General features: G+C 40.1%; 1 protein-coding gene across 6 annotated transcripts in view; it reads right to left on the bottom strand.

The window, feature by feature from the left end:
* LOC137340123 (exocyst complex component 6-like) overlaps nucleotides 1-27,672 on the bottom strand; it is a 186,240-nt gene that overhangs the window by 121,087 nt on the left and 37,481 nt on the right. For all 6 annotated transcript variants that reach the window (XM_068002450.1, XM_068002451.1, XM_068002453.1 and 3 more), the window contains exons 2-5: nucleotides 18,089-18,260; nucleotides 14,269-14,316; nucleotides 14,070-14,160; nucleotides 8,934-8,979 (exon numbers count right to left, since the gene is read on the bottom strand). In XM_068002450.1, the coding sequence (XP_067858551.1) occupies nucleotides 8,934-8,979; nucleotides 14,070-14,160; nucleotides 14,269-14,316; nucleotides 18,089-18,260 (357 nt within the window). The remainder of the gene's footprint in view (nucleotides 1-8,933; nucleotides 8,980-14,069; nucleotides 14,161-14,268; nucleotides 14,317-18,088; nucleotides 18,261-27,672) is intronic.

The raw sequence follows: 27,672 nt of genomic DNA, 5'->3' as shown, positions 1-27,672 counted from the left end.
CATTACACCAAATAATTCGCTAAAGAAATCCTATCAATAAAACAAATTAAAGAATTAAAAATCACATCTCTGGCCTACTGCACTGTTCATGGGTTCAATGACTACATAATACAGTAATATTTCAGGCATCGGTCCTTCTAGCATGTCCATCCAACTATCCGTCATTTAAAGAATATCAATAACCATGGATTCTTTCAGATGCCAGGAAATTGTCTATTTTCATTTTGAAACCCTTTAAAGTTTTTTGTTCAACTAAATGCAATGGCAATTTTTTCCAAATGCTGATCATCCTTTACCAAAAGAAATTTTGTCTGAACTGCTGATTTATTTCAGTTTGCCTCATCTTGAGTCTATGCTCTTGGTTCTAGAATTCTGTATCTGTTTACAACTCATCAGAAAATTATAAAATCTATCAAATTTCTCTTCACTTTCCTCTTAAGACGGAAATCCCAGCAAACTGGTTAATAATTCAGCTCTCTAAGTTCTGTATGTACATATGTACTACATGAAGAACAAAATATCTCGTCACATTATTGACAGAAAGATTAGTAAAATGGAAACTATCAAGACAACATAGTCACAATTATTTCTTGTGAATTTTTACATTTTCAAAATAATATTTATTACCCACTTTTTATATATCCATCTCAATGAGAAAATATTGTAAATTTGACATTTTTCTTGATTCATGTTCCAGCTATCATAATTTCTGACATTCCACAATGGAGAAAAAAAATCTACTCAAACCATAAATACAGATGAAAAGATATCATATTTATATGATCACTCAAATTAATTCTGCCTGAAAATACACAGCACACTTTTAATCTATGTGTTTGTCTTTACGTTAGAGAAATATCAGGAAAAGGATTTTTTGCAAAAATTTTGATTAAATACTTTTATCTTCAATGCTAAAGGAGTGATTTTATACAAGCAATGTGCCACAATCAGGTTATCCAGTAAAGCTTGTGTGTTACCAGTATGGCATGTTTGAACAGCTTGGGCTCACTTATAATCGTGGCAGCCCTTATGATATGATGATTATAAGCTGAGGCTTCGAGCTCAAATGAAGAACTTTTATCCCTGATGACATAGGATCTAGTGCACTCTAAGGCAGTTTATTTTGTCTAATACCAAAACAGCATGGTACATTTGTTAGGTTATGCCCTTATACCCTCATCATAATTTGAAAAGAGCAATGTCCAAAATACACCACATGATGCACTGTTAGATCATCTGGAAAGCCCTGACTTTGAGATCAACATTCACATATAATCCATCTCAAATCCATTCTGCAACCCCTCTCTAATTATATCTGTCTGTAGAACAAGACCGTGGCCTTTTAACATCTGTTCTCATAAAATATTGAGGCCTTTTTAATTTGCAGGTCAACTGCAGGTCAAGGTTTAAAATAAATATTGCATTTTTTTTTAAGCTGAAATAAAATGTACAACCTGGCATGAAGTTATCAGTGCAAGCAATACCATAACAAAATAACAGCCTTCACAAATGTTGATAAATGTCTTTGGCAGAAACAAATTTATCACCATCAATTTATTTACAAAAGCAATGAAGCATAATTTATGTAAATACTCAATTGAATCTAGGTTATTTGCGTCCAGCTTTTACCCATTAAACAAACCTGTTCGTCATCGCATGCACAGATTATTCTTCAGATTAAGGTTGTAAAAGATTTATAACAAAAGGAAAATATGACAGCAGTTAGGTAGGACATACTTGAGTTATTCCCAAAAAAAAGCTTTCGCTAGGTTTAACAAAGCCAAAGCAAAATAGTTTCCCAATGTGTCCAGCTGTTAAAATACCAATTCTAAATTCAATTTAACAAAAGTTATTCTCTGCTTATTTCAGTTGAAAAACACATCACCTTTTGAAGCTGTTCTCTTCAAATAGGATTTTGAAAATGTTGCTTTATTAACTGGTGATGCTGCTGAACAGCTTCAGGCATGAATAATTTATATTTTGTATCATAAGCCATTAACCCAAGTGACTCCCTAACCCAATTTTAGTAAATCCTTATGTCAGCCGCATAATGATCTTTTAATGACAGACAAGTTTATATATTACCCACTTACAGGTTTTATTCTTACTAATTGCGCTTCATTAAATATAATGTTCATAATAGGCTTCCATTGGGCTAAAAGTTTTACAATATCACTGACCACGTTTACTTGTTTTTGGAGAAAGCATCTCAATGTAAAAATGAATAGGCTTCTACAGAATACGACTTACAGGCAACACGTTCTGTAGGGTTTGGATTTTGATGTTGAATAACATGTTTAACAACAATTTTGATCCAATTCAACATGATGTTTAGATAGGACATAAGCTGATCAGGTGATATTAATTTGATGCCATCATGGAGCAGTGTAGTAACTAATGTCAATTTTGAAAATTGAAAATCCAGTAGGTCAAGGGAAACAACTGCCTTCCTGAGCTAGCCACTTTTGAAACTTGCAGTTCACACACTGACACAAAGATTATTACATTAACAAAACTAATCAAATGTCAGGAGCTTTTTTAATAGAACATTAATTTTACTTAATTTGAAACATTTAAAAAAGTGCAGTTTTAATTTATAAAACACTTTAGTTAGAGTCAAGTTTTCATAGCATGTAAGCCTTTCAGAGGTAGCATTAGATCACAAGGTAATTACACATCAGGAAGGCCATCTTAGTTTATTCGTCCAGAAAGACCCAAGGATCCCCCAATTGCAGTATCTAACTGTTTCTTCAATGACTCGAGGGGTTTTTGCCTCCACTACTCTATCCAGAAGCCCATTCCCTGTATCGGTCACTCTTCGTATAAAAAAAGAACTTCCTGATATCAGTCCTAAATTTTCCATTCTCTAGTTTAAACTCATGTCTCCTTAGCTTGCGCCAAATATCTATTTTCAAGTAATTTTCCACATTAACTTTTCCATACTATTTACTATCTAATTTTCCTCCAACATCACGTCTCAGATGCCTCCCTTCAAGGCTGAAAAGCCCAAGTTTCTCTTGATATCTCAGACTCAACATAGGGATCAGCTTTGTGGCTCTTCCCTGCACTGCCTTGAATGTCTCGCTCGTTTCTTGGTGACCCTACATCATTCAAGGTGTAGTCCGACCAGAGCACTATAAAGTTTGATCGCTCCTCCTCTGACTTGTATTTTGGCTATATCGGTCAACATTCTATTGGCTTTGTTGATTGCTGCTCTGCATTGGTTAGACATGTTGAGCATCTAGCCTATTAACACTGCTCGGTCTCCTTCAGCCTTAGCTAACTCAACACCACTCACGGGCCTAGAAATTAGATCTCACCAGAATTGGGGGTGCGATCACAGTGTTGCGCATGCTGCACTAACGAGGCTGGCAGCAGGACCACGGAAAATTGGTCCAGCAACCTGCGGAAGCCGTCACGACCCCAGAGGCAGCTCGCCAGTCAAAGAGGGGGAGCGAATTCAGCCGGCTCAGCCAACCAAGGCCCTCAGCCGAGTCCTGGGGGGTAAGGGGGGCAAAAAAGTTTGTCCCGGCTTTACAGTAAGTAAAAAAAGTTAAAACTTACCTTTTGGGTGAGAGACTCCAGTCCCTTTTAGGACCGCTGGTTTGACTGCTAAGCGCCTGAAGAAACTGACAAATTTTACAAAGGGGGCCTGAAACAGACATTGGGCCCATTGCATGTGCATATCGGGGGCCTAACACCTGTATCAGATGTGCCCGATAATCAAATTCCTCATTCCGTGTTGGAAGAGCGCTGCCTGATATATTGGGCCTTCAGGTGCCCATTTTATGCCTGTAAAACGAGTGCAGTGCGATCCAATTTCTAGGCCACGGAGTCGTATGTTGCCTATTTTTTCTTCCTTTGTCCAGTGCTTTACACTTGTTTGCATTAAATTTTGTGTAATTATTCTGCCCACTTACACATTTTCTCCAACTCATTTATTTTCTGAGCTCCTTCAGCAAAATCAGCCGCCCTTCCCAGTTTGCAATCATTTGATCATCTTGCATTGAGTTTCTGAATCCAATTCGCTGACTGATGTTAGAAATGGTTCAACTGCTGATCCACGGGGCACCCCCATTGACAGTGCTCTCCGGGCATCCGCCGGGTGGGGGGCGGGCAGGAATTCAGACTGCCACCATGCCGCTTTATCTGTGGCCAGGGGTGGGTGGAAAGTGGAAAAGAGAAGTTGGCCAAAGATTTGAATTTGAAACAAATACTTGAAATTTCACAATTGCCACTTTCCAAATAGAAAGCAATCGATTCCATCAGGAACCCAGCATTAAGAGCATAAGAAATAGGAGCAGGAGTAGGCCATATGGCCCCTTGAGCCTGCTTAGCCATTCAATAAGATCATTGCTGATCTTCGACCTCAACTCCACTTTCCCGCACAATCCCAAATCCCTTGATTCCCTGAGTGTCCAAAAATCTATCGCTATCAGTCTTGAATATACTGAACAACTTAGCATCCACAGCCCTCTGGGGTAGAGAATTCCAGAGATTCACAACCCTCTGAGTGAAGAAATTTTTCCTCATCATGGTCCTAAATGGCCAACCCCTTATCTTGAGACTACTCAATCTTTCTCATAGGACAACCCTCTCATCCCGGGAAACAATCCAGTGAACCTTCGTTGCACCCCCTCTAAGGCAAGTATATCTTTCTTTAGGTAAGATGACCAAAACTGTACACAGTACTCCAGATGTGGTCTCACCAGAGCCCCATATAATTGCAGCAAGACCTCCGTACTCTTATACTCCAACCCCCTTGCAATAAAGGCTAACATACCATTTGCCTTCTTAATTGCTTGCTGTGTCTGCATGTTACTTTTCTGTGATTCGTGTATAAGGACACCCAAATCCCTCTGACTAGCAACATTTCTTAGTCTATAACCTTTTAAAAAATATTCCCCTTGATTTAAAAAAAGGGGAATCACAAACACTTTTAAAATGACCAAATAGCAGCAGAAATCTGGCGACCAATTCAACAAGCTCAGGCTCACCTACTTTACAATTTGTTTTAAAATTCTCAGAGAAAGGGAAAGCATATTTGCCTGTTATGTACATCAGTGTTAGGTACATTCTAGTTGTGTTTGGAAGTTGAAGTTTGTTCTGAATTATGCCAAGATATTAAGAAATGTTTACTTCCGTGACTGTGGCAACAGTGTATGAAACAAATCCCATTCTAAATTATAACAGAATGAGCCAATATGAAGTGCACTTTAGTTTTAAGTTGTCAGAAAATGTAATCCAAAAATACTTAGTGTTTTCTAGTTTGTACATTTCCTAGTTTTGTAGGGTAGAGAAATTATTCTTTATAAAATTTTTTGATATAATTCTAATTGTAAAGTTATAGGGTCAGTTCCACGTCAAGACCATTAGCTGCAAGAAAGCTGGAACTAGCAGGAATTCTGGAGGATGAGGTCATCCCTCCAGTCCTGCCTCAGTGACTTAAAGACAGTGGGGGGGGGGGGGGGGGGGGCGCGCGCCTGGGCATAAGAAACACCCCACCTCCCCCTCATGATGGAATTTTTGATTGTGGAAAGAAAGGAGCAGAGACCTGGCAGAACTAGGTTGCAGCTCAAATTCTGACCCTCTTGTTTGACGTATACCCAGATATTACCCTCCCAGGCACAGGAGTTTTGGGGTCCTAATGTTTAAATGCAATGGATCATCTGAAAATGTAGAAACATTCTGCCAGAAATACATAAATGAAAGATAAAGCAGTGAGGCCTAAAATCTCAATGCAAAATTCATTAATGTTTACATTGTTATGTAGCTGTCAGGCAAATGGCCTCAAATGATTTTGAAAAGTCCTTCATTTAATACAAGTTTTCACGGTTTCCCCTGCATTCAATATCTAGTTGTAATCCACCAGTGCTAACTGAATAATATAATCATGTTTGTTGCAATGTTATCATATGATGTTTAAGGTAATTATAGTGATCAATCATCTCAAAAAATTATTACATGATTGAAGTCTAAAATACTGAGTTGTGGTCTCATTAAATCATGTAGTTTAATCTATTAGCAAGGCACAGCTGTGGCACACACATTTAGTGTAACATGCAATATATTGTGCTCATTTGGTATATTAATGAGTGCAGACACATTGTAATGTGGTAAGCACTTGGAAAAAGGACACCTGTTTAATTTTGAAATTAGTTTATAATGTGCCATGATTGATCAATCACTGAAAAGTAATGATTATTTCCTTGCAGCTCCAATGATGTTCAGGTTATTACTTCTGACATTGCAAATTATTTCTAGTTTTTGTTTCTTTACTGCCAGAAATTTTATGGGGTAATAACCCAAAGGTTGGTAACTTTCATTCTAATTCATTTCTATGTGGAAAATATCAGTCTAGACATTAAGGATGCTCTGGTGTTAACACCAGTTTGAAGTTCCACTGCATGTTTAACATGGTTTTAAACTGGTTGACAAAAACATCAATTTGGACAAGTGGTGGAGGGAGAACAAAAACATAAAAGATCCAATTAATTTTAGGCCCACTCCAAATGTCAAACAAATGTGGCATACTTTACTGGCATTGTAAGTCATATTTAGATCGGGTCTTAATGTACACCAGAAATGTCAGTGAAGTCTTACATATTTATCAGAATGTGCCAATTAAAATGAATGTACAGACTATACTAACATATATGGCAGTATCATGAAATAATAGTTTTACCCATGTACTGCAATATATACAGTGTACCTTTTTTTAAGCACATTAGATAAAGCATTGTTGAACATGGATGCGAATGCAACAGACATTAGAATGTAATTTTTTTTTTGAGTGGACAAGTCAACACATCCTCCATATGAATACATTAACAATATAACCCACAGGATACAAGTTCCACATATGGCCAGCCTTCTGAATGTAGTTTAAGGAGTGTTAAGAGGTAAAGAACAATTTTACATTTGAACTGGGATAGACGAACTAGCACAGAAAAGGAAGATTAATTGGAGACAAAAGTAAATTTAAAAATATTTTATTTAAATGAGAAAAATATGACATATATATCCTTTTCTAATTTCAAAGAAATATACACAGTACCACAGATAACTGCACTGATAAGTGTAAATAAAGGAAAATACTGCAATGAAATAAATGAATTTCTGTGCAAAGCAATACTACTTCTGATCAGTACTAGATTAAGTATGACTGATGAAACTATTATTTTTCTAATTGTGTAATGCCTTAGTATGAGGTGTACTGAAAAGTTGAAATTTTGTTCTGCGTACAGATTTACAAAGCACTGATAGTCAACGTTTGACAGAATCTGGCATTGTATGGGTCCTCCATTATGATGTTCTGGATTTAAGGTGGGGTTGAAACAGAGTTGATAATGGGAACCCGAGGCACATATGAACTTGACTGTGTCTCCAGAATCACTAAGGAATAGTTGTCAGATGACTCAAGGAAGCTCTCAATGGTAACATCCCAGAGAGGAGAGTTGCTGATTTCAGAGCAACATGGACAAGATGGACAAGAGAGCCAATTAGCTCTGCCAATTGTTGCCATCACATTTGTATAAAATTATGCTTTTCTGTCTTGCAAGTGTGTACCTGGGCATTACCCAACTACACAATAGCATGGACATTCTGTATGGGACTGCTTCTTTAGCAGCTCTGGGATAGTGATGGGGTATTGAAAGGCCAGTATCTGTCTTGTATGGCAGAAACATCCCCTCATCTGCTGTTGCAGAGCCTCCATATCCCAGGGGAGGTTTGCAGAGGATCCTGCTACTTGGCAGCACAATGTGGACTATATTCCCTGCCTGATGTCCATTCCTCCTCAGCCAGGGATTTAGCATGCCTTCCAAGGTGATGACAGGCTCAGGGGTAGATAAAGACATTTCATCTGTGGAGACATGAAGGGTACACTTCTATTAATGACCTTGGACTAGAAAAGAAGGACTACTGCAAATGCCAGGGAGTTTGAGAATAACTTATACAGTTTATCCACCGAAGGAATATGGACATCGGAGGTTATTCCTGAATTAAATTACTTTACATTAACGTGGTAGACATTGTGGACAGAGTTTCCAACTATGTATATTGTACAGGAAGGATATTTACAAAACACTATTGCATACTTACCAGACAGTACGTCAGAGTCTACACAGTCTCCTTCATGGAGTGGACGGTAACATTCGGCACTAGCACATTCAAGCCAAAGTATTTTTCCGCATGACATGTTTTTCATTTGTTGTGATATGGATCTTATTTTACCGTAATCCACTATCTTCTTTGCCTGTTTGAGGTTATTAATCTGTTTACAGTAATTCAGTGAAGGTTGGTACTTTTTGACTCAGATATTATGCCTGTTTTCACCCTTCTGTGGTTGGCTGCATCAATTTAGCACAAGAAAGCATCTTTGAATTTGACAAATCACATATTAAAACAGTTCAGCCTCTGTAAAGTGCGGTCACAGTTTTAGTCTCCATTTACTGTCCTTTACTGCCAGTGTACAATATCATACTTATTAGCATAGATCAGGCACCTCATTGGTCATTAAGGCAATAGTTTTGCATACTTCAAATCAGATAAATAGTTAGGACTCTTAATTTGTCAGTCGTGGCAGCTTATGATGCAAATTATCATCCAGGAAGAAATGCACAGCATTTATTACAAAGGGAAAATAATCTATGTAGAAGTGCCTTAACATCAACATTGGAATTTCACATTCTTAGATATATGAAATATATCAGTAACACTTAACTTGCCACAAAGCTTATTATCCCCTTGCAGTACCTGCTAGGTTTGCACAAAATATGCACTGCAATTAATAGTTCTCAATCGAATGCTGCTGTTCAAACATGGAAATCAGAAAAAATGCACATATATAAGATATGTGCGGCATCTCAACATTCCACTGTAGTGAGGAAAGTTGAAATGGAAAATTATTTCAGTTCAGAAACTCACACTACCTTTTGGCCTTCATCTGTTCTCTCACTTTGCTGTACATTTCTAGTACTAAAAAGCAGAAAGGGAAAGAAAGCACAAGTTAACTTAATTCTTAATACAATAACCAGTCCTGCTCAACAGCTTTTTAGCTCGATAAACTACGCATGAAAAAAAGTTAGAATATTTGCCTTTGGTATGGTCTCTCTTAGTAATTGAAGTCCAACCTCAACATACAAGAGAATGTGGACGACATCAACAGAGGAAATCACTTGGGGCACATGATCTTTTGCTGCTCTGCTGTATAAGAGTATCTAGGCTATTCACTAAATCTTTGTCCCGATGAGGCAGCAGAGAGTCTGGGGAACTACATAGCATTGAAACGACACAACAAGTTGCATATCCAATCAGATTGGTAAACAAGTAGCAGGCAATGTGGGACTTCAGTATATTGGGATTGAACTTCAAATCCAAGAATAGGGAAGATCACGATGAAGGTAGGTAATCTAATACTCTTGCTCATTCATTAGGTATCTGAATACTGAGCAATTATAACAGCAGTAGAAGGACTGAGGTAGAATTTTGGAAAACATTATCTTCAGGCAACCTTACAGCACCAAAATGCTGAACCATTCATTATTGTTGTCCAGACAATGATGCTTGGTAAAAGCAGAAACACTGTTGCAGATTGTGACACTTGGATGAGTCACTGAGATGATGTTAGGCCAAGTTGCTACTGCACACATTGGATGAACTTTAACTTTCCCTCATGGGTATAACATATTGGAAAATAGAACAAGAACATAACTAATTCACAAACCTGTGGTTGAATTGGTTTAAATAACATTTTGTGCAAGAAAAATGAGCAGTTGCCTAGACTGATGAGCTCCTTAATCAAATATAGAAAAATGTTAATCTACACAAATCACTGCAGCTTCCAGTGAGAGAAACTAAGATGGCAGATATCATCTCAGCAGTTGTCCTCAGACAAGTGAAACTCTCAATCTCAGACAGGCATGATGGATGGGGCTTGAGCAAAGCCTTCAGGAGAGGAAGGGATAAAAGAGGAAGAAAATTAGCACGGAAAAATAACAACTCAATCCATTCAAACCATTTGAGCTCTGTATAACTCCTGGGACATGAGAAGATGGGTGGAAACTTATATATTTTTATGTTTAGTAGTAGATTCTTGGAAAAACTTAAGACAGGAAATAGAAACTGAGAGCAGCCTAAACTATAGCCTCTTAGTATGGGGGGGGGAAGAAACGGAAAAACACGTCAAATGTACTAAAATTAGACAAAAACATTAACAAAAGCATTTGTTAATAGAAAATACAAAAAACGGAGAGTGGAAAATTACAAAATAGGAAGACAGACAAAAGGCACAACTTGGATAGGGAATAAAATCCAATTTCCAAAAGTCAGTATCAGCAATGGAAATATCAGTTTCTATTTCCAAATCATTGTAATTCTAATTTTTTTCCCCCATTATAACAATAATATTTGCTTCACATAGAACATAACAAAATTACTTTTCAACAGAATAATTGCGATAAGTACAGGTTTTGAAAATTAATTGAAGGCTCAGAACTTTATATAGTGAAACATCAATGCACAGGTATGAATTAAAGTAGCTTAACTCAAGGAGGGGACAAGAATTATTTTGAATATAATATTATTCTTTCCAGAGAGAGTGGTCAAAAATTGTAACTAGTTTGTGTATTTACAATGCTGACCTTTGCTCTTCACACCTGGTTCTAGACTGTAATTGGCAGGAACCAGGAAAAGAAAAACAGATGTCAGTATATTTAGGATACAGTTTCCCTCTTTCAATTTCTAGTAGAAATGTCTTGAAAAGAAACTGCATTCAAAACGTCACTTTTGCATCTTACCTATTCATTGAGAAATATTTATTTGAAAGGGTGATTATGAACAGACTGCAGCTTTAAAAATACAATCCAAATTTGATAAGAAAAGGAAGAGAATAAATAGGAAGGACTTATTGGCATACTGGTTTAAGGCAGCTATTAACTAATGGAATACATTAAAAGTATAATTACATTCCACTCTAATGCCTTTTCAGGCTTCAAATTAGGAAGGGACATGCAACAAGTTGGGAATACCCAACTTCAGTTACCAATTAGAGAGCTGTGACTGAGGCAGCATTTTAAAATAGTTCTTTGTTTCATTTCATCATTTTTTTCCATAGTCTTCATGTGTAACTGTACTATCTTCTGTTTTATAAATAGTGTTATAAAATACAAGATCAAAGAGGTAATGATAAATTTGTACAAGTTAATGATTAGGCCACAGTTTGTGTACTGTGCGCAGGTTTCAGCCCTATTACAGAAAGGATATTAAAGTGATAGAGCACAGATTCACCAGGATAATGCCAGGGATGAGGAGAGACTTGAGATATTGGGACTACGTTCACTGGAACAGAGAAGGCTAAGAGGAGATTTAATAGAGTCTGTAAAAATTATAAAGGGTCTTGATAGAGTGAATAGGGGAAGACCATTTCCCCTGGTTTGGAAATCAGTGACAAAGGCCCATCCATTTAAAATGATCACTTTAAAAAAAACAAGGAGAGGGGTTAGGAGAAATTTCTTTACACATGACAGTTATTAGAGCATGGAATGCTTTGCCACAGGAAGTAGTTGAGTCAAGACTATTGCATCTTTCTTGCGAAAAGTGAATAAATATTTAAAACGGATGAAGATACCGGGCTATGGGGATAGAGCTGGTGCATAGCATTAGTTCTAGATTCCTCTAGCAAAGAGATCGCACAGACAAAATGAACCGAATAATCTCCTTCTGTACTGTCAAATTGTATGGTTCCATAGAGTAAATGTAATAGAATCCTTTCACTTGTTTTGGAGGCTGGGATAAATTCATCCAACAGTATTCACTTGCTTTCATTCACTGGGACCGGGTGCAGTGTTGAATCCTGAAACTAGCAAGCCACAGAGACTGGAATCAGAGGCACAAGTACTTCAGACAAGCCTGATGGGATGGGAAAAGAAGCAGACTGTCCAGAGGGAAAGGGAAATCTGAAAAACTTTGTTGTAATGTCTTTTTCCCCAGAAACCATTTCAAATTTGTCATAAAAACAGAAATACTGAAAATAGACAGCAGGTTTGTTGGCTCTAATGTCTAATCACACCTGAATCTTTAACCCATCTTTTTATATAAATGCTGACTGAACTGCTGGACATGTCCATCATTTTTTGTTAATTCAGATTTCCAGCATTTAGTTTTCATATCTAATTTTCAGTTTATAGTAAGCCTAATCCCTCCCTGAAATTGATTTTTCCATTTAATCCCCCCTTTCCAATATGACCTCAGTGCCAGATTTCACATTTGTCTTATCAATGCCAATCTGATCACCATATGCATTCCAGTAAAAGTGGATTGCACCTTTCAGTCTCTTCCTTCCCCCCCCCCCCACATGCAGTACTCCACCAAGAGATGAAGAACTGGCAAAAATGGGTGATGTCTGAATAGTGAGTGGAAATACATTGTGGAAATTTTGTATATTTAAATTTTATAGTCGATTATATTGAAACCTTAAGTCTTAAACTTAAAGTCTACAGTAAAAATCAGATTCATCATTCTGAAGTTTTACTTTAGTTTTCATGTTTACCCAAAAATTTTGGCCACTCACAAAATAAACACTGATGTGGAAGGTCATTTAGCCCATTTTCGTTCATCCATCCAGAAAGACCCAACAGTCCCCATGATGCAACATCTACTTGTTTCTTAAATATTTCCTCATGTTTTCATCTCTAGCATTCCATCCACAAGCCCATTCCATGTGTTAATTACTGTCTGAAGAAATTCCTGACACTGGTCCTAAATTTATCTTTTTCTGGTTTGAGCCAATGTCCTCTTACCCTACCCTTGTGTAATTTTCTGGATTTACCTTTTCCATACCATCATTTATTTTATATAATAGCTATAAAATAACTTTTGGGCTTTTCACAGTCCACTTGGGATGTCACTTCCTCGGTAAAAGTCAGGGGGATAGGTCAGGTAGGATCTTCCCTTTCTGAATCCATCTTGACTGCTATTTACTAAGTTCTTACTGTACAGATAATCCTCAAGGTTATTCCTGACAATCAATTCCATTATTTTACATGGTACTGAAGTGAGACAAATGGATCTGTAGTTGCCTGCACCTACCACGCTAGACCGTTTCCAATCTAACGGTACCTCCTCATTGTTCATCAACTGTTTCATCAGCAAGTGTCAGTGGCTCAGTGGTACCACTCTCACCTCTGAGTCAGGTCGTGGGTTCAAGTTCCACTACAGAGACTTGAGCACAAAATTCAGTCTAACACTCCAGTGCAGTACTGAGGGAGTGTTGCAGTCGGTGGTGTCATCTTTCGGATGAGACATTAAACTGAGGCCCTGTCTGCCTTCTCAGGTGAGCAAAATATCCCATGGCACTACTTTGAAGAGCAGGGGAGCTCTGGCCAATATTTATCCCTCAACCATCATAAACAGATTTTCTAGTCATTATCACATTGCTGTTGGTGGGACCTTGCTGTGCGCAAATTGGCTGCCGCATTTCCTACATTACAACAGCGACTACACTTCAAAGAAGTTCATCATTGGATGCAAAGCACTTTGGGACATCCTGAGGTTGTGAAAGGAACTATATAAAGGTCAGTTCTTTCTTCTTCATCATGACTGTCTCACTCTCATAAATTGATACAATAGCTATTTGCCTCTCATTACTCTTTCTTTTCCCTATTATTGTGCCAATCAAACTTCAATTTGAGTACAAGTGCTTCTGCATAACTTTTATCAATTTATAACAGTATTTTGTTACATTGCAGAGTAAATTCACCAATCCCACACTTCAGGAAAAGGGAGCGAGGAGAGAAAAGAGGAAGCAAGATGGGAAAAGGTTTGTGCGCAGCAAGATGCTATGCAATTCTATGTATTCAATAGGAGCATAGGTCAGGTAATCAGTGCTGCAGTGTTATAGGCTTATCTTAGCCTGTGCTCCTTCCAAATATGGCTCCCTGCTGAGAGCACCAGATTGGTGAATTCACTCTTATATTTGCAGTTATTTCCTGAAAATGCTCCTGACATATAACGCCTATCCACTACACTTTTGTAAAACCTCGCTACAATTAGCAATTAAACTTGCTTACCAGGAAGACACAGCTGAAGTTTCTCAACTGTAGTGGCAATGTTCCTCTGCTGTACCCTGCATCGAATCATCTCTTCGCTTTGGTTAATCGCCTTAAAAAATATAAAGTTAAATACAACACATACCTCTTTACCAGTAAATATGTGGACAGACAACAAATATTGATTAGTGTAAATGTTAATATTTAGTCATTTTCTCACCTCTTTTCCTGCATCTTGAAGCCGCCTATTAGTGTCCGTTACCTGAACCTAAAAAAAATTATATTCAGTGACATCTAGAAATTAAACATGAAAAGATTAGAGTCATAGAGTTATACAGCACGGATAGAGGCCCTTCGGCCCATCGTGTCCGCGCCAGCCATCAGCCCTGTCTACTCTAATCCCATATTCCAGCATTTGGTCCGTAGCCTTGTTTGCTATGGCATTTCAAGTGCTCATCCAAATGCTTCTTGAATGTTGTGAGGGTTCCTGCCTCCACAACCCTTTCAGGCAGTGAGTTCCAGACTCCAACCACCCTCTGGGTGAAAAAGTTCTTTCTCAAATCCCCTCTAAACCTCCCGCCTTTTACCTTGAATCTATGTCCCCTTGTTATAGTACCCTCAACGAAGGGAAAAAGCTCCTTAGTATCCATCCTATCTGTGCCCCTCATAATTTTGTACACCTCAATCATGTCCCCCCTCAGCCTCCTCTGCTCCAAGGAAAACAAACCCAATCTTCCCAGTCTCTCTTCATAGCTGAAGCGCTCCAGCCCTGGTAACATCCTGGTGAATCTCCTCTGCACCCTCTCCAAAGGGATCACATCCTTCCTGTAGTGTGGCGACCAGAACTGCACACAGTACTCCAGCTGTGGCCTAACCAGTGTTTTATACAGCTCCATCATAACCTCCTTGCTCTTATATTCTATGCCTCGGCTAATAAAGGCAAGTATCCCATATGCCTTCTTTACCACCTTATCTACCTGTTCCGCCGCCTTCAGGGATCTGTGAACTTGCACACCAAGATCCCTCTGACCCTCTGTCTTGCCTAGGGTCCTCCCATTCATTGTATATTCCCTTGCCTTGTTAGTCCCTCCAAAGTGCATCACCTCGCACTTTTCCGGGTTAAATTCCATTTGCCACTGTTCCGCCCATCTGACCCACCCATCTATATCGTCCTGCAGACTGAGGCTATCCTCCTCGCTATTTACCACCCTACCAATTTTTGTATCATCAGCGAACTTACTGATCATACCTTTTACATTCATATCCAAGTCATTAATGTAGACCACAAACAGCAAGAGACCCAGCACCGATCCCTATGGTACCCCACTGGCCACAGGCTTCCAGTCACAAAAACAACCTTCGACCATCACCCTCTGCCTTCTGCCACTAAGCCAGTTTTGTATCCAAAGTGCCAAGGCACCTTGGATTCCATGGGCTCGTACCTTCTTGACCAGTCTCCTGTGAGGGACTTTATCGAAGGCCTTACTGAAATCCATGTATACCACATCCACTGCGTTACCCTCATCCACACGCCTAGTCACCCCCTCAAAAAATTCAATCAAATTAGTCAGACATGATCTTCCCTTGACAAAGCCATGTTGACTATCCCTGATTAATCCTTGCTTCTCCAAGTGGAGACTAATTTTGTCCTTCAGAATTTTTTCCAATAATTTTCCTACCACTGATGTTAGGCTCACTGGCCTGTAGTTCCCCGGTTTTTCCCTACTCCCCTTCTTGAATAATGGTATTACATTAGCGGTTCTCCAGTCCTCTGGCACATCCCCTGTGGCCAGAGAGGTTCTGAATATATGTGTCAGAGCCCCCGCAATCTCCTCCTTTGCCTCACACAGTAGCCTGGGATACATTTCGTCCGGGCCTGGGGATTTATCCATTTTTAGGCCTGCTAAAACCGCCAATACCTCCTCCCGCTCGGTGTAAAAACAGTAGTACTTCCTTGTTTTTAATATTTGAAACCTTGTGATGTAGCCCAGCATTCCATTACCTTTGCTGGTTGCTTTTGAATGTGCAAACTAGCACATGACCCTTTCTTCATCTACTTCCTCACATACTTCCCATTTGGATTAATATCTAAATGCAAAAATATTCCATAGCAGTTTATTGCTATTGTATTTGTACTTGTATGTCTTGAAAGCACAATGAATGACAACATTCAATCACGTGCTGGAACGCAAACTTTATTCTGAAAACAGAAATGTTCTTTATAATTAAGTATTAATACTCACTACAGTAATTACAAAGTACTCAACAAATTGCAACTGCATTTTGAGCAGCTGCAGACGACGAACACCACCAGTCTTTTCCCACATATGAAGTGGCTCATTAAGTCATCACCACATGCAAGCTCATTTTCATTGTTAAACAACTCATTAATTCTCAAACAAAAAGTACTCAGCTTCATTACACTGGGTTCAATCCCTCATTATCTGAATATTCTCCACTTTACATTGCATTGTTAAAAAGGCAAAGAAATCTAGTCTTTTTTTTTAATAAGGATGTCCTGCTGCAAACTTGTTCTCAAGTATAAAACTAAATTTATAAAGCTCTTTAAGCTGCTGTAAATCAGCCCGACGTATGTGTACATCTAAGAAGTTAAAACTAAATAGCTTTTTAATTTTAAAATTTACCAATGGTTCTTAAACAGATTTTGCTAAAACTACCTGAACTGAATCACATTTTTAAAAGTAGACAAAATCCAAATAGCACTAGTACATAACTTAATCTTGTTCAATTTATAAAAAAAAATTCGAACAAATCTGTCACTGATTTAACTATTGTAACCATTTATAACATCTTTACGGTGAAGTTGTTCCCTCCAACTTTGAGCGGTAATTCTACACACACTGTCAGTGCCACAGTAACCAACAGCAGCATTGAGAAATAAGGTAGAGGTAGCAAAAAAAATCATGAGTCACCACCCTGTGTGCCAGAAGCACTCCCACTCCCAAGTTACACAGTAACAGAAAGAGGCCATTCAGCCCATCAAGCCTGCTCTGCCATTTTTGTTACCAATGGAAACTCAATCTCTTCAATCCTTGTCTTTGCTACATATCCCTTACTCCACAGATAAATATTAATCTCCCTTTTAAACACCATGACTTTATATCTATTGCCTTCTGAGGCAATGCTTTCCGTATTCTCATAACCCTTTATGAAGATGTTTTTCTTAGGTACGCTTTTAACCAGCTTAACTCGCATTTTAAGATTAAATGCCATTGTTCTGGATTCCCTTACTAGAGTTGTTTCCCATCTACCTTGTCAATTCCTCTTTTTTTAAAAGCACCTCTATCAGATCATCCCTCAACCTCTTCACCTCTATGAAACGTAACCCAAGTTCAGCAATTCTCTTGTTATAAGCCAATTTCTTCATGCCTGGTATCATCCTAATGAATCATTGCTGGACTTTCTCCAAGGCCATTGTATCGTTCCTAAGGTAGGACATTCAAAACTCAGCACAATATTCCAAGTGCTCGGTGTAAAAACAGTAGTACTTCCTTGTTTTTAATATTTGAAACCTTGTGATGTAGCCCAGCATTCCATTACCTTTGCTGGTTGCTTTTGAATGTGCAAACTAGCACAAGACCCTTTCTTCATCTACTTCCTCACATACTTCCCATTTGGATTATACTCCCATCTGTCATTCTCATGTCCCAAATGTACAACTAAGATGTCAGCCTTGGTTCAGGTGTAAGCCTTGACTCAGTGGTAGCACTCTCACCTCAATCGCAGGCCATGGGGTTAAAACCCCACTCTAGAGCATGAAATTTAGCTTGACACTACAGTGTAGTACTAAGGGAGTGCTGCATAATCAGAGGTGTCATTTTTCAGATGAGACAAATCACAGAACCATCTGCCCTCTCAGGTGAATGTAAAAGATCCCTGGGGACTAGTCAATGAAGAGCAGGGGAGTTCTCCTGATGTCCTAGCCAATATATATATAAATATCAATCATAAATAAGGTTATATTCTAGTTTCATCTGCTCTTCCTCACTCATTTTTTTTAAAAAAAAGCATTTTCTTACCTTCAACTTTCCTGCATTTGACCTCACTTTAAGCAGTTCAGTGATTGCATCAACAAAACCCTGATGGTGAAAATTGCACATTTTCTCGATCTCTCGGTCATGATTCCGAATGCGGGCCTCAAGTTTCTCCATAAACCGTTTGTGTGCATTGGGCTGATCATCATATACAGATCTATCAAAACAGAAATTAAAAGTCACAAATAATATTGAAAATAATATGTTGAAGTTTAGAGCACCAAACATTTTTCTTGTCTAATTATGAACGATATAAACCACTAACTTTACTCACTCTTATTCCAAGATCTATGCTGTCTGTATTACTAATCACCAGGAAATTGTTAAGCAACTTTTCAAATGTCCATGGCTCCATCTAGTGAAAAATATAGCTACAGCACTTTGTTTTCCTAAGCAGTACTCCACCACTCACTTATGTTACACACACATGCAGCCCCACGCACCTACGCAACAATTTCCAATCTTTATATCTATGCATTATATTACATTTTCCACAACATTTATGTTTAGTGAATATTTGTATTTTTTAAAAAAAAATCAGTGTTGCTTTAGCTGTGCACAAACAGGGACACGTAATACTCCTCCAAACAGACGGATATCAGAGCTGAAGTTTAATCTCCCGTTGTTACTTCGTGTCAAAATGCTGACACAAACCCAAACTGCAGATTTAGTCATACAACTAGTGAGTAAAATACTAAGTGGAGTTAAGAGGCCAAGGATTAGTTCTAAAAGAATATCTAATACAAGATTACACTACCACCAGAAAAATAGCACTGCACTCACTAAAGTGAAGACACAACCATGGCACTATGCAAGCACAGTTTGGCCTGCTTGAAGTGTATTTTAAATAAATTGCAATGCCGAGTACAGATTTAATACTAAAATTCAAAAATGTAAAAGACAAGAATGGGTTTCTTTTCAATTCAAGGAAGAGGAAAAGAATAAACTAGAAAATTATAGGATAGTTAGTCTTACCTTGGCTGTAAGTAAACTTGAGTCCATAATATGGATGAAATCTGAACACAAAAGCATATGCTAATCAGACAGTCAGCGTTGATTTGTAATGGGCAGGCCGTGTTTAACTTAATTTAATTGATGATTTGAGGAAATTGCAGAGTGTATAGATAATTGGTATGGGATGGATGTTTCTTGATTATTTTTCAGAAGGGATTTCACAAAGGTGTAGACTTTTTACAAAAAAGGCACATTGTATTAACAGGAAAGTAGTCCCATTGCTAGGAGACAAAAAGCAGAGAATAGGGGTAAATGGAGGTTTTTCAGATAAGTCGAATGTAGATAGTGGTGTCCCCAGGAATCTATGCTGGGATCTCTTTTGTTCCATATTTACATTAACACATTTCCCATGGCATTGTTCAGTGAGTCTTCTGCCCCCTGGCATTTGTCCATCATTCCATCCCTGACCTTTCTCCCCACATCTCTAATTTTCCTCCCCTCAATCTCGGTCTTTCTCTCTGCTCTCAAGCTCACTCCCTGTTCCTTGTCTGCACAATATTCTTCCCAATGGTATGCTCTCTCTCACCTCTTTCTTTGCCCTGATCCCCCTCTGTTTCACCACATGTCTGTCCACGATCTGTTGCACCCATCTGTGGTTTGTTAGCGCCATCTGTCTGCTCTATCTGAATCTCACCCATGTCACTGACATTGCCTTCTATTTTTCTTTCTCTCCATGGCCTCTGTTTCTTTGTCCAGTGTCTCTTCAGATCTCTGCCACCCATTTGTGCCCCCCATACCTTTTTACAACAATGTTTTACTTTCTCTCAACTGGCACATTTCCCTCCATTTTTCACTGGTAGTATGTCTCATGCTACCCACATACCTCTGTCCCCATGTCTCTTCCTCTCCCCACCTCCCCCTACCCCCAACCATGACTCTCTCCATTTATTTTGGTTTCTTTCTCCCGTTTGTCTCAGTCTATGTGCCCCTATGTCTGGCACAGGCACACACACTCAACACCACCCCCCCCCCAATCCCGATCGCTGTTCAATTTTGACTCGTCTCCACTATTTCCCTTTCTGCCCATTTGTGGCTCTCCTTTTTCGGCCCCCCCCACCCCATGTATCCATGTCTCCTGCCTGGGAAGGTCGAGGGAGACTTGGTGAGAATTTGGACAGAGTGATGAGTGATAGTTAGGTGTAGAGGGGGAAGGAAGTGTTTAGTATTCTATTTGTTGCTTTCTAAAAAAAAATTACTAAAGAGTAATTACCAATAAATAAATAAATAAATGACAGACTAAGATATGACACAGCAGGTTGTGTGTCTGGACTGCAGTATGTAGGAGCTGGTGGACATCGAGAATGTCCCGAACAAACACATCTGCAGTAGATGTCTCCCTCTCGAATCTCTCCAGCTCAGTCATTGAGCTGGAGACACTCCGACACATAAGGGAGGGAGAGAAGTATCTGGACAGTTTGCTCCAGACCTCAGTCACACCTCAGAGAGGTACAGGATCAGAATGGGGTTGGTGTGACCGATAGTGTACAGAGTAAGGGGAACCCAGGTGAGATAGAGAACGAGGATCCGCAGAAACTGATCCTATCCAACAGGTATAATGTACTCCCTATATATGTCGGAAGGACAGCCAAAATGCTGACCATGCTACCCTGGAGCAGGAGGCTATCCAAAAAGGGAGGAGGAGGAGGAGGAGGAGGAGGAGAAGCACGATGTGGTAGTTGTAGGGGATTCAATAATTAGGGGGACAGATACCATCCTTTGTAAGTAGGATCAATAGTCCCAAATGGTATGGTACCAACCTGGTGCCAGGGTGAGGGATATCTCGAACCGGCTTGAAAGGATATTAGAGGGGGGGGGGAAAAAAAGAGGATACAGTCATTGTGTTCCATGTTGGGACCAACAACATTGGAAAGAGTAGGCAAGAGGTCCTGTTGAGAGAGTACCAGGAGCTAGAAGCTAAATTAAAAAATATCAAGGGTTAGAACCTCCAAATTATTACCCACACGCAAATTGGCATGGGGATAATATTAGGGAAGTGAACACACGGCTGAAGAAGTGGTGTAGGAAAGAGGGGTTCCATTTCATGGGAGACAGGCACCAATAATGGGACAGGAAGGAAAAGTACCGTTAGGAAGGGCTCCGCCTGAACCAGGCTGGGACCAGGGTCCTAGCAGAAAGGGTAAATATGGCAATCACAAGAACTTTAAACTAGTAAATGGGGCGGGGGGGAGCGAAGGCTTAGGTGGAAAAGGTAGCATAAATAGTAATTCTAAAACAAACAAAAAGGAAGAGAGTAGAGTAAGTCAGAAATTATGCTTTAGTCACTAGAGGTAAAAGGGAAAACTAAAAGATGTAAAGTAGTTAAATCAGGAGAGAGAAGTAAGAAATGAGAGAGAAAAACATTACAGCAGAAGAACAGGTTAGGGTGTGTGGCCCCAAAGAAGCCTTCTTTATACAAATGCACAAAGCATAAGGAACAAATTGAATGAATTGCAGGCGCAAATTCAACTTAGAGGGTACGACATGGTAAGGACTGGGAACTGAATATACCAGGTTATAAAAGGTCGATAGGAAGGATAGGGAAACTGGTAGAGGGGAAGGAGTAGCCTTAGTGATTAAGGATGAAATTACTCCAATGATAAGAGAGAGGATATAAGGAGAGGTAGGCAGGCAGTGGAGACTTAATGGGTAGAATTAAGAAATAGAAAAGGATTTAAGACTGTAGTGGGAGTTGTGTATAGGCCCCCTGGTAGCACCTGTGAAGTGGCAGGATGTATGAATGCAGAGATCAGACAAACACATAGTAAAGGCAGAGTGGTTTTAATGGGAGACTTTAACTTTCATATAGATTGGGATAAGCAAAAGAGTCAGAAAGGTAGCAAATTTCTTGTGTGTTCAGGACAGCTTTCTGCAACAATATGTCCTAGAACCAACAAGGGAGCAGGCCATATTAGATTTAATAACGAGTAACAAGCCAGATTTAGTTAATTGCCTAACGGTACACGAACATTTATCTAATAGCGATCAACGCAGTGTTTGAAAGGGAGAAACCCGTATCAGCTACTAAGATTCCAAGTTTAGTTATGGCCGACTTCAATGAGATGAGAGAGAGACTGTCCACAGTAAACTGGGCAAATCTGTTAATGGGTAAAACAACAGAAGATCAGTGGGAGATGTTCAAAAAAGAATTTAACATGATACAGAACCAGTTTATGCTCTTAAGGAGCAAGAACTCTATTTGCCAAAAAAAACACCATGGATGACAAAAGAGGAAAGGGACAAAATAAAACTAAAAGAAAAAGCATACAAAAATGCAAAACATAGCTCAGATCCTAGCAACTGGGAGAGGTACAAAGGACAGCAACGGGTGACAAAACAGATGGTAAGAGCTAAAAAAGAGTATGAAAAGAAACTCGCAAGGGATATCAAAATCAACATAAAACATTTTTACAATTATATTAGGAAAAAGAGGGTGATCAAGAGCAATGTGGGCCCCTTAAAAACTGATAATGGTGATATTGTAAATGAAAATAAGGAAAGGGCGGACCTGTTAAATAATTTACTTTGCATCAGTATTTACAGTAGAGGAAGGGGATAGCGTGCCGGACACCCCAAGGAAACTAATTTTGAATCGGGACGGGGCTCACCATAATTAACATAAGTAAAGCAACAGTAATGAAGAAAATAATGGCACTGAAGAGTGACAAATCCCCAGGACCAGATGGTTTCCATCCCAGGATTTTAAAGGAAATAGGTAAGAACATTGCAGATGCCCAAACTATAATCTTCCAAAGTTCTCAACTCAGGAACCGTTCCTTTAGATTAGAAAATTGCACGTGCTGCTATTTAAGAAAGGAGAGAGAAGGAAACCAGGAAATTAGTCTAACATCTGTTGTTGGGAAATTACTAGAGTCTATAAATTAAGGATGGAGTGACTGAACACCTTGAAAATTTTCAGTTGATCAGAGAGCGCCAGTGTGGATTTGTAGTGGGTAGGTCATGCCTGATGAACCTGGTTGAATTTTTTGGAAGAGGTGACTAAAGTAGTGGACAGAGGAATGTCTAGTGCTGTTATTAATATGGACTTCCAGAAGGCATTCGATAAAGTCTCTCAGACTGTTAGCTAAAGTTGAAGCTCATGGAATGGAGGGCAAATTATTGACCTGGTTAGGAAATTGGCTGAGGGGGAGCCGACAGAGTGTAGGGATAATGGGCAGGTACTCAAATTGGCAGGATGTGACTAATGGTGTCCCACAGGGATCTGTGTTTGGGTCTCAACTATTCACTGTATTTATTAACTTAGATGATGGGATAGAGAGCCACATATCCAAGTTTGCCAATGATACAAAGATAGGCAGCATTGTAAGCAGTGTAGATGGAAGCATAAAATTACAGAGTTATTAATAAATTAAGTGAAGGGCAAAACTGTGGCAAATGGATTTCAATGCAGACAAGTGTGAGGTCATCCACTTTGGACCTAAAAAGGATAGATCAGAGTACTTTCTAAATGGTGAAAAGCTCAAAACAGTGGAGGTCCAAAGAGACTATGGGGTCCCTGTACATACACCATTAAAATGTCATGGACAGGTACAGAAAATAATCAAACAGGCTAATGGGAGTGCTGGCCTTTATAGCTAGAGGACTAGAATACTAGGGGGTAGAAGTTATGCTACAGCTATACAAAGCCCTGGTTAGACCACACCTGGAGTACTGTGTTCAGTTCTGGGAACGGCACCTTAAAAGGATATATTGGCCTTGGAGGGAGTGCAGCGTAGATTTACTAGGGTGATACCTGGACTTCAAGGGTTAAATTACGAGGAGAGATTACACAAACTAGGGATTCCACCTGGAATTTAGATGATTAAGGGGTGATTTGATCGAAGTTTTCAAGATATTAAAAGTGAACTAATAGGGTAGATAGAGAAACTCTTTCCGCTGGTTGGGGAGTCTAGGACTAGGGGACATAGCCTAAAAATTAGAGGTCTTTCAGGAGTGAAGTTAGGAAACACTTCTACACGCAGGGAGTGGTAGAAGTTTGGAACTCTCTTCTGCAAATGGCAGTTGCTGCTAGCTCAATTGTTAATTTTAAATCAGAGGTGGATAGATTTTTGTTAACCAAAAGGTATCAAGGGATATGGGGCTAAGGCAGGTATATGGAATTAGGTCATAGATCAGCCATAATCTCATTGAATAGCGGAACAGGCTCGAGGGGCTAATTGGCCTACTTTGGTTCCTATGTTCCTACTTTAAAAGGGATCAAGGCTAAGAGGAAGGTAGGGTCAGGAAGGTCATCAAGGTCAATACTTAGAGCCAGAAACTTCAATGGCATAATGGGGCAGGGCCAGGAAGGCCAGTTGGACAGAGACTTGGAGCCAGACAGGACCAAGGAGGCAGCAAAAGCATGGCAGCAGCCAAAAGGAACATGGCAAGATAGGGCCGAGGTGCAAGAGAGGGATCAGCTGTTCGGTGATGGAATGGGAAGGTTGTACAGTGCCACCATGGGAGATGTGCCACTATACCATGTTTACAAAGGGAAGTTACCATTATAAATATTTGCAAGGGAGTTTCCATTGTCAATTTTGACATAGAAATTTCTACTCAAAATCATGACCCAAGAAGTTAGACTGGAAGTTCAAGTCTTTTTAGACAAGTGATCAGGAGCTTTAGTTTCTTGAATAAATTCACCAATTCTGAAATTATATATTAAAAAAATTCTCTCGGCTGTGTTTTAAGTTTAATATCTAATATCATTATAGAGCAGGGTTTTCAACAGGAATGGAAATTAAATAGTTTTTTGTTCAAACAATAGTAGTATTTATACCCAAGTAAGCGAATATGCAGTTTTTAAAATACCAATCTCTACCACCAGTTTGCAGCAGTTTTAAAAAGGCACCACATCACCCTGCAATGCCACTAGAGGGCTCCCTTAACCTCATCTAAATATGGTTTCATCTGTAGAAATTCTAAACAAATACTGGAGGAAGAGAAATAGGGAAGCACAGCCATTCTTAAATGGACTGGGGTGGTAATCAACAATAACTTGCATTTATATAGCACCTTTATCGTAGTAAAATGTCCCATGACGCCTCACAGGAGAGTTAAACAAAATTTGACAATGAACCACCCTAACCACTTTGACGAAGTCCTGTCCTAATATCGCCTTATGTGGCTCAGGCAAAAAGCATGTTTTTCATCCATTTTTCTGACATGCTAAACAAACTGCAGGAAGCATCCGAAAGTCTTAAGTGCAAACTATGTGAATTGCTATTTCATTGGGGGCAAATGAAAAAGAATCAACTAGCCTGTAAATGATTTTGTTTCATGCTTCTGAAACAGTTAAGCTATTAATACACATGTTACGAGGGATCTCATGTGGCACTGCTCACAGACACATACCAGGTGAGGAACCAGAGAACTTGGAGCTGAGCTCCAGAAAACAAACTGAACTTTCTTAATAACATGAGCTAGAATGGCTATCTGTGGGGGTGGCAAGTCACTGGGCACGGAGGTTCCACATTCAGAAAACGGGCATTTTTCATGAAAACAAGTGATCGCAGAGCACCAGGAAAGTAGCCTGGGCTCAGAGTACTGAAATTGGGACACAACAACAGTACTTTGAGGGGGGAGGTCCCAAGGATCTGGGAACAAAGAAGGGGTTCTAGAAACACTGGGGCAGCTGCATAAAATATCCATATACGAATCACCTCAAATGGGGTTCTTCGCTGACGATTGCATAATGTCGAGTTCCATTCGCAACCCCTCAGATAATGAAGCAGTCTGTGTCCGCATGCAGAAAGACCTGGACAACATCCAGGCTTGGGCTGATAAGTGGCAAGTCACATTAGTGCCAGGCAATGACCATCTCCAACAAGAGAGAATCTAACCACCTCCCCTTGACATTCAACGGCATTACCAACGCCTAATCCCCCACCATCAAAATCCTCGGGGTCACCATTGACCAGATACTTAACTGGGCCAGCCACATAAATCTGTGGCTACAAGAGCAGGTCAGAGGCTGGGTATTCTGCGGCAAGTGACTCACCTCCTGACTCCGGAAAGCCTTTCCACCATCTACAAGGCACAAGTCAAGAGTGTGATGGAATACTCTCCACTTGAGTGCAGCTCCAACAACACTCAAGAAGCTCGGCACCATCCAGGACAAAGCAGCCCGCTTGAATGGCACCCCATCTACCACCCTAAATATTCTCTACCTTCACCACTGGCGCACCGTGGCTGCAGTGTGTACCATTCACAGGATGCACTGCAGCAACTCGCCAAGGCTTCTTCGACAACACCTCCCAAACCCATGACCTCTACCACCTGGAAGGACGCTGGCAGCAGGCACATGGGAACACCACCACCTGCACGTTCCCCTCCAAGTCACACACCATCCCGACTTGGAAACATATCGCCGTTCCTTCATCGTCACTGGGTCAAAATCCTGGAACTCCCTACCTAATAGCATGTAGGAGAACCTTCACCGCACGGACTGCAGCGGTTCAAGAAGGCGGCTCGCCACCACCGTCTCAAGGGCAATTAGGGATGGGCAATAAATGCTGGCCTTGCCAGCAACGTCCACATCCCATGAACGAATTTTAAAAAAAGGACAGCTAACATAGGCACCACTTAAGTGTCGGGCAATGACCAACTCAACAAGAAATGGCCTAACTATCCTCCCCTTCAACAGCATCAACATCACAGCACTCTCCACAATTAACATTCTGGGGGTCACCACTGACCAGAACCTTAACTGCACCAGCCATATCAACACCATGGTTACAAGAGCAGTACTCTGCAACAGGTGGCTCACCTCCTGACTCATGAATATCTCTCCATCATCTTGCAGAATGTCTCGTCGCCGGAACTGAAACAGGCACCAGGATGTAGCCTGGATGGTGGTGAGACAGGCTCTCCCAGCACAGTCCTTCCAACACGCACGGAACCTCAGCACCACCGCGAGCTGCCCTCTCGGCTGTGGCGGGGAGGAGACTGCCTTCCACCTCCTGATGGGCTGCCCCTTTGTGCAGAGGATGTAGAGAGATGCGTTGGTATCTGTCCCGGTTCATCCCAAACAGTTCGGTTACACAGGACACTGTGCTCTACGGACTGTTCCCCGGGGGGACAGAGACAGATATCACCTGCAGCTCGAAGACCATTAACTCAGTGAAGGAGGCCCTTTGGTCCGCCCAAAACATGTTGGTCTTCCAGCTAAAAAGGAGCTGTCCAAGACAGAATGTTGCCAACTGGCACACTCCAAGGTCCAGGAGTACATGCTGTGGGATGCAGTGAGGTGAGGTGCGACCTACACAAAGGCTCTATGGGGAAAGGCCACCATTTAGAGCACTCCCATCATTGTATACGGCGGGGCCGCAATCAGGGAAAAACCCCCTAGGGCAGAATGTAAAATGAAAAATGAACGTAACGCAATGTATCTGTAACTTGTAACAACTGTAATGCAATGAGGCACCCTAGGGTGCCATGAACTGTATGTACAATGTATGGTGCGGAATTGTGTTGATTTTACCGGGACCATTGAATTGTACTGTATGTACCGTTATAAAATTGTATGACCTGTATTGTATTGTTTGAAGCATGAC

The sequence above is a fragment of the Heptranchias perlo genome, chromosome 21 (assembly GCF_035084215.1).
Source record: "Heptranchias perlo isolate sHepPer1 chromosome 21, sHepPer1.hap1, whole genome shotgun sequence".
Classification (NCBI taxonomy): Eukaryota; Metazoa; Chordata; class Chondrichthyes; order Hexanchiformes; family Hexanchidae; genus Heptranchias; species Heptranchias perlo.
Note: the sequence above shows the minus strand (reverse complement) of the source record. Positions and strands in the feature narration are given on the sequence as shown.